Below are 12,750 nucleotides of genomic sequence, written 5' to 3'. Positions count from 1 at the left end.
CAGATCTATTTCCCCCAAGCCTTTATGGTGGTCACATAACAGCGGCTGGGTGTCTCTGATTACAGTATGGGTACTAGAAATAATTACTACAACCTGGAGACGAATAGTAAATGCATATATATTATTTCTATAAATATACAAATAAAAGTTATTGTAAATCTGCTGTGATTAAGAGCTAAAAATCAGACACTGGAATAGTAGAACAGCAACGTGTAATTAGTCATTTAAAAATGACAGTTAGGTGCACTGAATCTCCTGCAGATGGTGTAAGGCCTTCCTGCCACATAACGCAGGGTAGAGATAGATATTTGCATACACTAATACTGCTCATAGTTTGTTAACAAGGTCACTCTGATGGTGTAAGTGCTTGTGAAAGAAATCCTGTATCTTCTGCCAGGAATCCACTTGCGCCCGAGCATGGAACTTTGGTTCCCCTCCCCACACCACGGGCATACCCACAAGCTTGTGCATGGAGGCAGGACACAATGGGAAATACGGTGGCTCTATGTAATGACCAGCCTTGGGGTAATACACAACCTCTGGCTTTTCTTTCCCCTGTTCTTCCAGAAGCTTGCAAGCCGTCTCAGCATGGAAGTCGCTCTTCCAGTTCCGGTCGTCTTCCCCCACAATAAACAGGAACTTGCAATCTGCTCTCCCCACCGGAATGAGGCTTTTACGGTGAGCCTCCTCCAATGGGTTGTGTAATACCTCTCTGATATCTGCCACTCCTGGCTGCAGGTGTTTCAATTTATTCAGATCTATGCCAACAGGTGGAAGTGTGATGTCCTTATAGCGAAGTGTTGCGCCTACATTGGCTATAGAACCATTTACAACAGCTGTGGCTGTTATATCTTTAAGGAATGAGGCCATGGAAAGCACCAAGTCTCCACCTTTGGAATGGCCAAGAAGTCCTATTCCTGGACGCTTCACCTAAAATAGAGGGATAACAGAATGAGACTCCAACTGGCATTATTATATCAGAGATACACAGTTATACATGGGGAAGGTGATCATGAACCTCTTCCTCGTCCTCAATAAGCAGAACAAAAAGGTGTCTAATGTCTTGTGCCCAAACCATCCATAAGTACAGTACAGTGCCATAGGTCCAGGACATTTCCAACCAGCCAATAGCTATATAAGCACCAAGGTATGGAAAACAGAACTTGAAAGTGTGGCATTGGTAACGAGAATGAATAGCAAGTTCACTTCATTTAAAAAAATAAACAAGCCCCGAATAAAAGTTATATATGGTGTATCTTGGGCCTGGAGGGTGATAGTGTGGACCACACTATTTTATTTTTATCCTTGAAGCCAATTTATACTATAATTTTAAGTACATTTGCTTAATTAATGGGTCTGTTGGCACTGCCATTTGCATCCGCTATTTGCCCACATCGGACAGCCATAGCCCACTACCACCTCCATGACACTGCCGCTTGCAGCCCCTGTTTGCCCACATCGGACAGCCAAAGCCCCCAAACACCTCCATGATCTTGCCACTATTAATTTTTATGTTATTCATTTTTATTAAAATATTGCATTGAAATATCAGTCTTGCCCTTATTTTTAGCGCGGAGAACATAATATTATTAACTAGAAGATGTTGGTCTTCCTGTAACTGTAATAATGCATGTTCTGCTCTAAATTTTACGGATATTGGAAGTCTCAGCCGAGCCATGACTGTTGTTATAAACTTTCCTAATTAACAATGATGTGATGACATCAGAACTCACAGCTATGAGTAATGATGTCATAACTAATGGTCTATTAAAAAGGTAGAGATGCCCACACACTGGAACGATTTTTTTGCTGATAGGTCGATTTTGCTGTAAAAACCGGACGATCACTCAGAATCGGCCTATCTCGATCGGATGTGTGCTACCGCGGATATCTTGCTAAATCTTCTGATCTTACATGCTGCATGAAAGATCAAAAATTTTGCAAAAGATCCACAGGAACGCACATGGGATCTTAAGAGAAATTTTTGGTAAAGATATGCACTTGCCTGAAATCTTTTGTCCAGGATGGACAAAAGATATCAAGGCTAATTTATGTGCATGTCTTACCATCGCAGATCTTTCTAGTGGGTGGGCACCTTAAGCAGCAACAGACAGAAGTCTCAGGGCCATTGGAATTGCTAAGTCTCCAGACGCACACTATAGATGGGGAACGCAAGGAGCAGTGAGAATCCCACCGTCCTAGTACTTGTCTGTGGGGAGGAAGGTCACCCAGTAAATGACAATCACTGTCTAATGAAGCTTCCTAACACATAGCAGTCTGCTCTATCGGTACCTATGTAATTCTATACGTGGCTCACCTGGGGATGCTGCAACATATAAGCCACCGCTTCTTCAAAGTACTCCAAATGGAAATCTTTCATTTCTTTTGGGAGGTCTTCATAGTTATAGTAAGCCAATGCCAGGGTGGCAAACCCTTTACTAGCCAGCAAGCTAGCTTTGTATTCCAGTAGTCCCCCGCCAGTGCCTTGGATTTCAATAACTCCAGGAAATGGTCCAGTCCCTGAAGGTAGAACTGACAATCAGCCCTCTGACACGTTGCCATGGGGTGTTACACATTATGCTGGCTCTGATCAACCTATGTATAATATACCACCTGTGACTATCGCTGCCTGATAAACCAATACCTGTAGTATAATAATGGGATACAGTCGCGAGGTCAATGCTATTTAGGTTGACCACTGAAGGATGACACTTGAAATTGGTCAATATGGATACGGTTGACAGCGTTGGAAGGTCGACACAAGCATTAGGTTGACAATGGCAAGGTTGACAGTGAAAAGGTCGACATGAGGTTTTTCATGTTTTTTTGTACCGCGTCCCCTCGCATGGCTCGATGTGCTCACCATGCTTCAGCACACTATTTTATTCTCCCACCACACACTAGTGGATGGTGGGACATGAAATACCGCCTGTCGGCACATGCTGGCTCAAAAAAAACCGTGAAAAACTCATGTCAACCTCTTGACCGTATCCCCATTAGGGTGACTTGTCTCAGGGACCTTAGGTTGGTGTATTCTATCTTCAGAGCGTGGGTATCATGGGTACATAGTAGATGATGTGCCCAGTAGGTGCTGCGATCTGTGGGTTCAGGTGACATGTCGTCTGGTGTGTACCAGCCGCAGAGTATGTGGTACGTGTAGTCGCTGTGGTTACACAGGGTCCTGCCTGCCATCCTGTGTGACTGGCATGCATGTAGCTGCAGCAGATATGACAGTAACATGGCATGGTGGGCTACCAGGGGGCCATATAATGTAATAAGTCATGTGTGGCCCATGTCATACTCACCGGCTGGCAGGAACAGGCTGCCCCGCACTCTCCCCTCCCGCACCGGCACCCGGGTAACCCCTTCCCCCATGAAGCTCCTCTCCTGGGCGGCTGACGCTAGGAGAGGCCCCGGCTCCCCGTGGGCCTGGTGCAGGGAGAAGCGCAGATGGAAGGGCGTCAGCACGTTTTTCTTCACCAGCCTCCTAAGTGGGGTCCGGGGCTCCATGGCCCACAGTGGTCCCTCGGGCTCCACGCCGGTGAAGCTGCCGCCCTCCAGAGCCGGGCTACGGGTCAGGTCCAGCTCCCCGCCGCTCCCAGCTCTGTAGCGGGCGAGGGAAGAGAAGATCTCCCCTCCTTCATCGGTCAGTGCGGTGTGGAGGGTCACGTCCTGCCCGGGGGTAAGTCCGGTTGCCTGGAGCCTCAGGGGAGCATCATAGAGGCAGCGGCCCGGTGAGAGGTGCAGGGAGACGGCAGACATGGGGCGGCTGGAGCGGTGGGACACGCAGCGGGGTAACAGGCGGATCCCAGGCCGGAGAGGGCGCAGCAGCATTGTGCTCTCTGTCTGCTGCCCCGGGCACCGAGCCACACGCAGAGGTGACTGGGAGGACGCACGCTGCTGCACGCATGAGACATGTATGGGAGCTCGGGGTTTGGCACCTCACCGGCACCTCTTCTCTGGGCCGGCTCCCCCTACAAGTCCTGCACCATGAGAACATGCAGTGTGAAGCCTGTAGATGTCATGGGATAACACGTATAAGAAGAGCTGCTTCTGCGAGTTGCCAAGTCAGCTTGAAACAAGCGGATTTGGGCTTGTTTTTTTCGTGAGTTGCTTATTTTTTTTGATGGTTGCTTGTTGCTTGTTTTTGGGCTTATAATTTTTTTTAGTAGCTTGTTTTGGGCTTGTTTTATTTTGGGCTTCTCTGTATTCAGTTATTCAGCACAGAGATAAGGGACAAACACAGCTGAGAACACGAGGCTGAAGTTGGCTTCTTATTCGGACAGCTTCTTATTCGAGCTCCAGCTTCTTATTCGGGACAATCACTTTTACAAGGGTTAATGAATCTTGGACCACAAATTTGACTGCAGAAATCAACACAGGGGGGTCACGTACATATGACCCACTAGCAATTTCTTTTGACCAACAAGGATTTGGGCAGAAATCGGGCACTAAAGTGGGCATTGGTGCAAGATGTCATAATTTTGAATAAGTAGCTGTTGTCCTGCAAGGGTTAAACAGCGTTGGTCAAAAAATGTTACACTTCGAATCCACACAGGGGGCTCACTTACATATGACCCACTTGCCATTTCTTTTGACCAACAAGGATTTGGGCAGTAATAGGGCAGTAAAGTGGGCATGGGTCCCAGATTTCATAATTTTGAATAAGTAGCTAGTGTCCTGCAAGGGTTAAACAGCGTTGGTCAAAAAATATTACACTGAAAACCCACACGGGGGGTCACTTACATATGACCCACTTGCCATTTATTTTGACCAACAAGGATTTGGGCAGAAATAGGGCACTAAAATGGGCATGGGTCCCAGATGTCATCATTTTGAATCAGTAGCTGGTGTCCTGCAAGGGTTAAACAGCGTTGGTCAAAAAATGTTACACTTGGAATCCACACAGCGGGGTCACTTACATATGACCCACTTGCCATTTCTTTTGACCACAAGGATTTGGGCAGTAATAGGGCAGTAAAGTGGGCATGGGTCCCAGATTTCATCATTTTGAATAAGTAGCTGGTGTCCTGCAAGGGTTAAACAGCGTTGGTCAAACAGTATGACACTTGAAACCCACACAGGGGGGTCACTGACATATCACACACCAAAAATTTTCTATGATCTACAGGCATTGTGGCATCAAAATAGGCAGTAAAGTTGGCATGGGCAACAGATTTGTTTGAATGGACAAAGTAGCTGTAGTTTGCAAGGGTTAAACGGGTCTGGTAATATGTATACCATACATTAGTGTATAATCAGTTTAAATTTGTTATACTTTAATATAAATCAGTGGTGCAAGTAATGGGGTGCGGCGTGGTACGGCGTACCTGTAAGAAATATATTGCAGGTCGCCGTACCACTTCCCCCCGACCCGCAGCCGATGCGTTTGCATGCCGGCTCACCTGACAGAACGGAAGCGATATGACAGCGAGTGGTGGGCTGCCCGGCTGTCTTCTGAGCAGGTCCATGGCTATTTGAAATATTGCCAGCCAATAGGAGATCGCGGCCCGGCAGCCAATCAGGAGCAGCTCCTATTGGCTGGTGACCCAGCGCTATATTTCAAATAACCATGGACCTGATCAGAAGACATCCTGGCTCGTAACATGCCCGGCTCGTGAATCACGAGCCAATCGGACTTGCCGGCACGTCATTTTAAATAGCTGCACCGTGGAGTTGCAGACGGATGGACCTGCTCTAAGAGAGACAGCCGGGTTTCCACTGCTCTTCCAAGGGGAGACCTGTGGAAGCAAATTATACTCACGGGGCTCACGGACTGATCCATGCAGGCGTCTGCCAAATACAGCAGGAAAATGAAGTGTATTTTCCTGGCGTATTTGGTCGGCAATTAGCGGCCGTTTACCGCTAATTAGCGGCCATATTTTACATAAATAGTAAATTAGGAATCACCATTCATTTGAATGGTGATTCCTATTCGTATTTCTTCTGCGGCAGACGTCAGGGGCCCCAGGGATAACAATGGGTTAAGGAGTGAGGTCACAACCATTCCAGCACCGGAAAGGTTTAAAACTTCTGGACTGCCCAGAGACAGCCCTGGCTCCTCCCTCCTATACCCCGCCTCCTAGGCTAGCTTACTTTCAGTTTTAGTTGTGCTGGCAGGAGCCAACACGCATTTTGAAAGGGCTGCTATTAAAGCAGCTTAAACTTCGTTTTTAATTTTTTTTTTTTTTTTTTACTTATTTTTACACTGACTGGAGTCAGTGACAGAGCAGCAGCGCCGGGGGTCTTTTAGACCCCTGCACTGCGCTCCATCACCCGGGACCCGGCAGCCAAACACCACCCACGTGGCTCCCACAGCGGAGGTGTTTGGCTGGCTCTGAAGCACTGAGGATCACAGCCGCGACGGGGACCGGGACATCAGCGGTGAGCACCGCTTACAGGTAACGCGCTCCCCGCTGGGAGCGCGCGCGTGCGCATTTCTAATGGCGGCTGAGCAGCTCGGCGAGGGGGATCGCCGGGCTGCACTAGCAAGCCGCAGAACCGCCGCCTCTCATAGTGTTGTGCACTCTGTCCCGCTGGACCACCAGGGAGACTTTGAGTGTGGGCAGTGGCGTCGGTAAGCGGGGCCGCCCGGCAAACGCCGGATCCCCGCCATTTTACCGGCGCCACATGAGTCATATAATCCCGGCGGCCATTTGCTAGTAGGGGGAGGGAGCCTCTCCTCACACAGCCCCTCCCCCGGAGACAGGAGCTAGGATATACCCACGTGGTTTCCAGCCCTGATCTCTTCCTGCCTGCCTGCTGCATAGTGATAGAGGGACACGGAGAGCACTTTGCCAGTCCGGGGCCCACCTCTTCACAGCCAGGCCATTTGGGCAAATCTCCCCTGTACCTCTCCTACTGGAGCACAGGGTACAGTACTTTATGCTCCTGCCGGCCTTTGTGCTTTGCGGAGCTCAGTGCCACTTTCATTAGTATTTGCATTGTGCTATGTCTCATAACTGTGTTAACACCATCATGTCAGAAGTATAGGTGCTAGCTGTACCAGTTTAGCTGCCTCTTGGACAATCTTAGAGGACAGCGATAGTGACACAGGGACTCCTATATTGGTGTCCTGCACTCATTGCAAGTCCAGCCAGCCTGGGCATATGAGTATAGCCTAATGGCGCGGCTACCCTTTCAAAAAGGGACGCCATTGTAAGGACGGAGCTAGTCAGGAGGGGAGCTTACCGCAGGGTTTGCTCTATCAATGTTGATATTTATATAGCCAAAGAACAATAAGTGAAATGTGCAGTTTACGTACTCATTCCGTAACTCTGCTTACCCTTTATTCCTAGCTACGTGCAAACAAAGCGTAGCGGACCTTTACCGTGTATTGTACACGCTTGAATCACTGCAGTAATAGGAGATCCCTTAGCAGTACTTAGTCTCTAATCTGCGAATACCTTTTAAGGACAATGTCCGTAATATACGCTATCGCTAGATGCGAATAATAGACGAGACCACAATATTACAAATGCGGAGATAGATTCTCCAAAATAGTGTATTTAGTCCCTAGCGGACAAAAGGGGGTTACAGAAAGAAGAAATACAGGATAACACGTGATACAATGTCCTTAACAATACTAATACAAGTCAAATACTACTAGGGGAAAGATAAACAATTACAGAATACAATCATAACCAGCCACGTTACACAGAAGAGGAATACAAATGTTACCCTCATGAAATTATGCGCAGCGCAGTCCGGTCGGAGCTCGCTATATTCAAATAGAACTATAGCCCGGGTTAATGGTGAGGGGATACTCAGCAGTTCCAAGGAGAGAGAGCGAGCCAGCTCAGGGATGGCTATCTTATAGGGTCCAGGAAGGGGGGGTCAAAGGCCCTTACGATTGGTCAAGGGTTCAAATGTCCAGTCCTCAGTGATTGGGCAAGGTATTACATCTGGCTTGGAGAAGTGCAGGGGGGGGGGGAAGGGTACTTTGGTGTCCTTTTGTTTGCTGGCATCGTCGTCGGGGGTCGTAAACAGCAACAGGAATTTGTTACAACTGCATTCCTTTGTCTCACACAGGACACATGATAAAAGTACATATAATAGGTATTTTGTCCGTAATTATCAGACCATAGGACTTGCGAATATTTGGCTGCGACCGGTATGCTGCGCACGGGACACTGAACATAAAGATACCAAACATGTACAGAAACAATCGTGTATTTCTAATTAAACTATGTGTAGTGCACTAATCCTTTAATTAACTATATTTTATTTGGCGTAAGTATGGTATTATGAATTTATGTGTAATAGTATGGCTGCGCTTCTGGTCCACTTTGTCACACAGACTCGGGTATGTATACTTTATTTGCGCAACTCTGCGAACCAAAATGGCGGCCATACTATCCTAAAATGGCGTGTGTGCAACTCGACTTTAACAGTCCACCCTTTGACAGTAAATACAAACTGTCACAGTACAAAAAAATTTTTTTTTTCCTAAAACACAGAAATTCATAATCCTAACAATAATTTTGGGATCCTTGAATTTTACATAGAAGGGGAGTAAACCATCTGCGCTAGGCCAATCCAGGATTATGGATAAATGAGGGGCCACATTTATCGAACAATCTACTCAGGGTGACGAAGGATAATATACAATTTTTTTGGGGGGATAAAAATAAAAACAGGGGAGGTTACACTATATACAATTGTTTTTCAGATATGGCATCCTTTGGTAGGCATTGTTTGTGACAACAGACCCTTGAATTCTTTGTTGTCTCTCTTTTTGGTATACTTTTAAGTATGCTGGTATTATTACTATCAAACATCCGATCCTGGGTAACGTGTCAAGCTTAGAGATTCTATCTTGACCTAAACTGGGACGGGTAACACACTCTCAGAACTCTGTATCGTCTGCCCAATACCTGGCAGCAGTGCGAAAGCAGTATCCTTGACTTTGGGGATAAGAACGGATAGTGGGGGGGAAAGACAAAAATAGGACCCAAAATAATGGAGAAAAACTGAGAAAGGAAAAAAAAAACTTGTTAGTGATCCTTCCAACCTGTTACCAGTGGGGTGTGTCACAGTCCTTTTTGTAGCTTGTACAGGTTGCTTGACCTTAGCTGCTCTCCAGTCCTCCCGAAATGGTGCCTCTAGCGATTTCTTTCTTTCGCTCTTGAATGTAAGGACCTTCTGGGTTTCTGGTCTTCTGGCAGTATGACGAACGTACCCGAATCTCTCTCTCTGCGACTTTGTTATTGAGGTAGTGCTGGTCAACAAGACTTGGGGTGGTTCCTTTCAAAGGTCTATCAAGCAACCTGTATATGGCAAAGCATGGGAAACAACAACATCTCCTGGTTCATGGTTATGACATTTCACAACAGGTGTCAACAAAGTCCTTTTGCTGCAGTTTTCCAGGTGTGGATACATCATTTGCATTATATTTGAAACATGGGTCAGTTCGTGGTGTGGTCTAGGATCTTCTTGTGGGATTACCATAACGTGTGGCTGCCCGCCAAGCAATGTTTCGATGGGGACAACTGAGGTGGAGTTCTGAGAGTGTTTCTACTACTACAAAAAGAGGTTGTGGGGCGTACCATCAGTCCCTAGAGGTTTACACATGACTTAAAACCTTTCATATACACTTGCGTACTCAGGGGTGCTTCTGGGCTACCATATCTATACACACAAACATCAACACACATATATATATATATATATATATATATATATATATATATATATATATAAAAAATATAAGTAAATACAATAACTAAGACGCTTCTAGAGTGGACTGTACAAAGTCGATTTGTATTACCTGCAGAGGATCCTGTTGGAGGAGGGATGTGGAGATGGCTCTGTGGGAACAGCCGTTCCAGTATCTTTCCCCAGACTAGTAAGGCATGACCCTGTCGTCTTACCTGTCTGTGGGCACACCAGTAATTTCGGACTAATTTCCACATACCTTCCCTGCCAAGGCAAGTCAGGCCATAGGCTATCTCTGCCCTGACAGTTTGGCATGTTCTCAGAGTCACTGGTTTTCCTTGTCCATCTTTCTATTCCTGTCGACATCCCTTCGGCTTCCAGACTGCTTTCTCCTGCAGGGGACACAAATCTTGCATTTCTATGTGAATACACTGACATTTACAGGGGGAACACAAACATCCGCAGAGCGCATGGCTCACCCAGCTGCCTTGCCAGCATGTTCATTATCAAGTGACACTGAATCCTTATCGAAGGTGTGGGCTTTACACTTGATAACAGCCATTCTGTCCGGCAGCTGTGTGGCTGTCAGGATTCTTTCGAACTTACAACGCTTGCGCCACTGGAGTGCCAGCTACTGAAACAAACATCTCTGAGGCGCCATAGGGCCCAAAATCTTTTGCATTACCCCAACAAACATACTTGGAGTCGGCATAAATATTGGCTTTTTTTTTTTTTTCTTCTCTCAGCCCGCAGCACTACTAATGAGGCTGCTGTTGCTGAGTGAGACGTCCAAGGGGTCCAGCCTCTACTGTGCCTTCTCCATCTATTACGGTATAGCCAGTGTACGATTTTCCAATCTCAGTGTTGTGGAAAGAACGAGGGAGGAAAAAAATAAAATAAAATGAATTACCTGTTCCAATAGGTTGTTACCACCCTTTGGGGGCATGCTGCAAAGGTCTGATTCAAACATGTCATGCAATCATATTCGTCTCGGCTCCCACTAACTTCCACCAGTCCAGCAACCTCAGCATCAACCCCCCACCCTTTGTGCCTTGAAGGGCACACCTGGTAAGAGTGTTGCTGGGTTTACAATATTACCCATGTTACTGGTAACATTTATAAAATTCATTAATGCAAGTTCCCATTTAGTGAACTTGGCTGTTGAATATTTTTCTCATGTTTAGGCAGAATTTTAGGAGTGTCCAGACTATATGAGGAGCATAACCAGTTAAAACACACCCCAACACCACATTCTCAGTCTTGTTTACCGGTAGTGCTATGGCAACTACACTGTGTAGACAAGTAGGAAGTGCTCGAGTAACTGGGTTTAATTGTACACTGCAGTACGACATTGGTCAGGCTGGCATCACCAGGTTTCTTACGTCACTATATCTGTCGCACACTCAACAGATGTCTAGTATTCCAAATCACATGGTCTCTTGTGTCAGTCATACCCAGGGCAAAGGCTGTAATCAGGCCTGTTTCTCATTCTTTACTATCCACATCTGTCTGTGAGGACATGGGTTTTGTGATTGCACCTATTCATATGTAAATGCGTTTTACAACCCTTTTCATTCTCTGTTGAAGGGGAATGCTTTGTGCACATCTTGGACTGCTTTTCACAAGATGGTGGCTGTGGTTGCCCTGGGTAACGTAAGGAGCAATGCTTAAAGTTACTGGGACTTTGTTCAAAATTTACTGAAAAATATTGTGACTACTCTCTTGTCCACTCGTGTTGCTTTATGGGGTACTGCATATTCATAATAGGTATTTCTCTGCTGGGTGTGCGACAGATTTTTCGAACTACTTTTCTATCGTTTGTGTGTTTGTGGTTACTAATGTGTCCCAGATTTCCCCCCTCCCCCCCCCCCCCCCCCGTTCAGGCACAACTGCAATCTGTCCTGAGATACCTTATGTCCTGCCTCAGGAGGATACACCAGAAGTTGTCTATCGCCATCTGCTGGTGTTGTGGATGAGAAAGGACATAACAATAGATCATTGACCCATTGTATCGGTATCAAACCATTTGTGGGCTGTAAGGACAGTGTGCAATCCCGCAAGACCCGGGGGAGGGGCTTTGTGGCTCTCTAAAGTTTCTGGAACAGAAGGGTAGGGGAAAAAAATGGAAAAAGAGAGAAAAAAAATCAAAAGGGTAGAAAAATTAATGACAACAATGTGTACATTTATTGCAACAGAAATTTCTCTTTTATTTTGATGACACCAGGATTTGGCACTATGGGGGAATTGGCTCTCAACTATTTGGTTCTCACCCTTTTCAACTCCTGTTCTGATTTGTAAGCCCTCCCTCCTTTCTCTTACCCAGTGGGGTTGTGACTATGGGCTGTGTCTATGGGTATTAGCTAAAAAGTTCTCTTTTGGGAACCTTGTTATCTCACTGGGTATTTTTCCAGCTCGACCTCCGGTTTCAAATGGTGAAGCTGTACTTTGGGGCGCTATGCTCTCTGTTTTTAAATGGGTTTCTATTGAAGCTATCGTTGCCATTAATCCTGTGTCCTGCCCATCTTTAGTTCAAAGGGAACTCGGTATTTGTGCTGTAGTTTTTAACCCATTCTTAGATGGGTTAAAAAAAATCTATAACAGTACAGTGCAGCATTAGTCATGGGGGTATATCTAACGATTTTGCATCTAGTTCGTGCATACTGGTCCTGTTGTCTCTACGTTATGAATCCTCTGGAGCCAAGAAGCAGACATAACTTCTTTTTTTCAAGGTAGTTCTGTAATTAGAAGGTCAATCGCAGCCACTGCAGTCAATAAGACAGAGTATTTGATATGCAAGGGCCCGATTATGATCTCTATTTGTTTTACCAATGGTAATGCTGCACTTTTCCTGTTACCCCAATTGTAACTGCCATTTGCTTGGCACAACCTAGATCAGGAGGGAATGTTGTTAACGGGTTTAATTAAAAAAAACGTTTGCGTTTAAACCATTACACTTACCCATATCTGAGGCTCCTCCTTCAGATATTGTGTCATGTTACCTGGTTGTGGGGTGTATGTATGTCCTATTCCCTGCTTGCATATATGTGTCATGCTTAGGGCGGCGTTGGCTACTAGGTGGGGCTACGGCTATGT

The 12,750-nt window shown here is 46.1% G+C and overlaps 1 protein-coding gene and 1 long non-coding RNA gene across 2 annotated transcripts in view; one reads left to right on the top strand and one right to left on the bottom strand.

The window, feature by feature from the left end:
• Positions 1 to 98: 98 nt before the first annotated feature.
• Positions 99 to 4,070, bottom strand: LOC146050442 (acyl-coenzyme A thioesterase 1-like). Its single transcript, XM_083167452.1, has 3 exons — positions 3,306 to 4,070; positions 2,318 to 2,520; positions 99 to 930 (listed from the first exon to the last, which is right to left on the bottom strand). Exons 1-3 carry the CDS (start codon positions 3,832 to 3,834, stop codon positions 328 to 330), a joined length of 1,335 nt encoding a protein of 444 aa, XP_083023578.1. The 5' UTR covers positions 3,835 to 4,070; the 3' UTR covers positions 99 to 327.
• LOC146050445 (uncharacterized) overlaps positions 3,356 to 12,750 on the top strand; it is a 31,978-nt gene continuing 22,583 nt past the window's right edge. The window contains exon 1 of the long non-coding RNA XR_014466310.1: positions 3,356 to 4,105. This is a non-coding gene — a long non-coding RNA (uncharacterized LOC146050445). The remainder of the gene's footprint in view (positions 4,106 to 12,750) is intronic.

Source organism: Crinia signifera, chromosome 12, assembly GCF_055691185.1.
Source record: "Crinia signifera chromosome 12, ASM5569118v1, whole genome shotgun sequence".
Lineage (NCBI taxonomy): Eukaryota > Metazoa > Chordata > Amphibia > Anura > Myobatrachidae > Crinia > Crinia signifera.
The sequence above is the reverse complement of the archived record's forward strand: the minus strand, read 5'-3'. Positions and strand labels throughout refer to the sequence as shown.

Coding starts and splice junctions, on each gene's coding strand:
- LOC146050442 (XM_083167452.1), bottom strand. CDS start 3,834: ATGCTGCTGCGCCCTCTCCGGCCTGGGATCCGCCTGTTACCCCGCTGC. Junction 2,521..3,305: donor CAGCCTGTTCCTGCCAGCCG/GTGAGTATGACA, acceptor TTCTACCTTCAG/GGACTGGACCATTTCCTGGA. Junction 931..2,317: donor ATATGTTGCAGCATCCCCAG/GTGAGCCACGTA, acceptor CCTCTATTTTAG/GTGAAGCGTCCAGGAATAGG.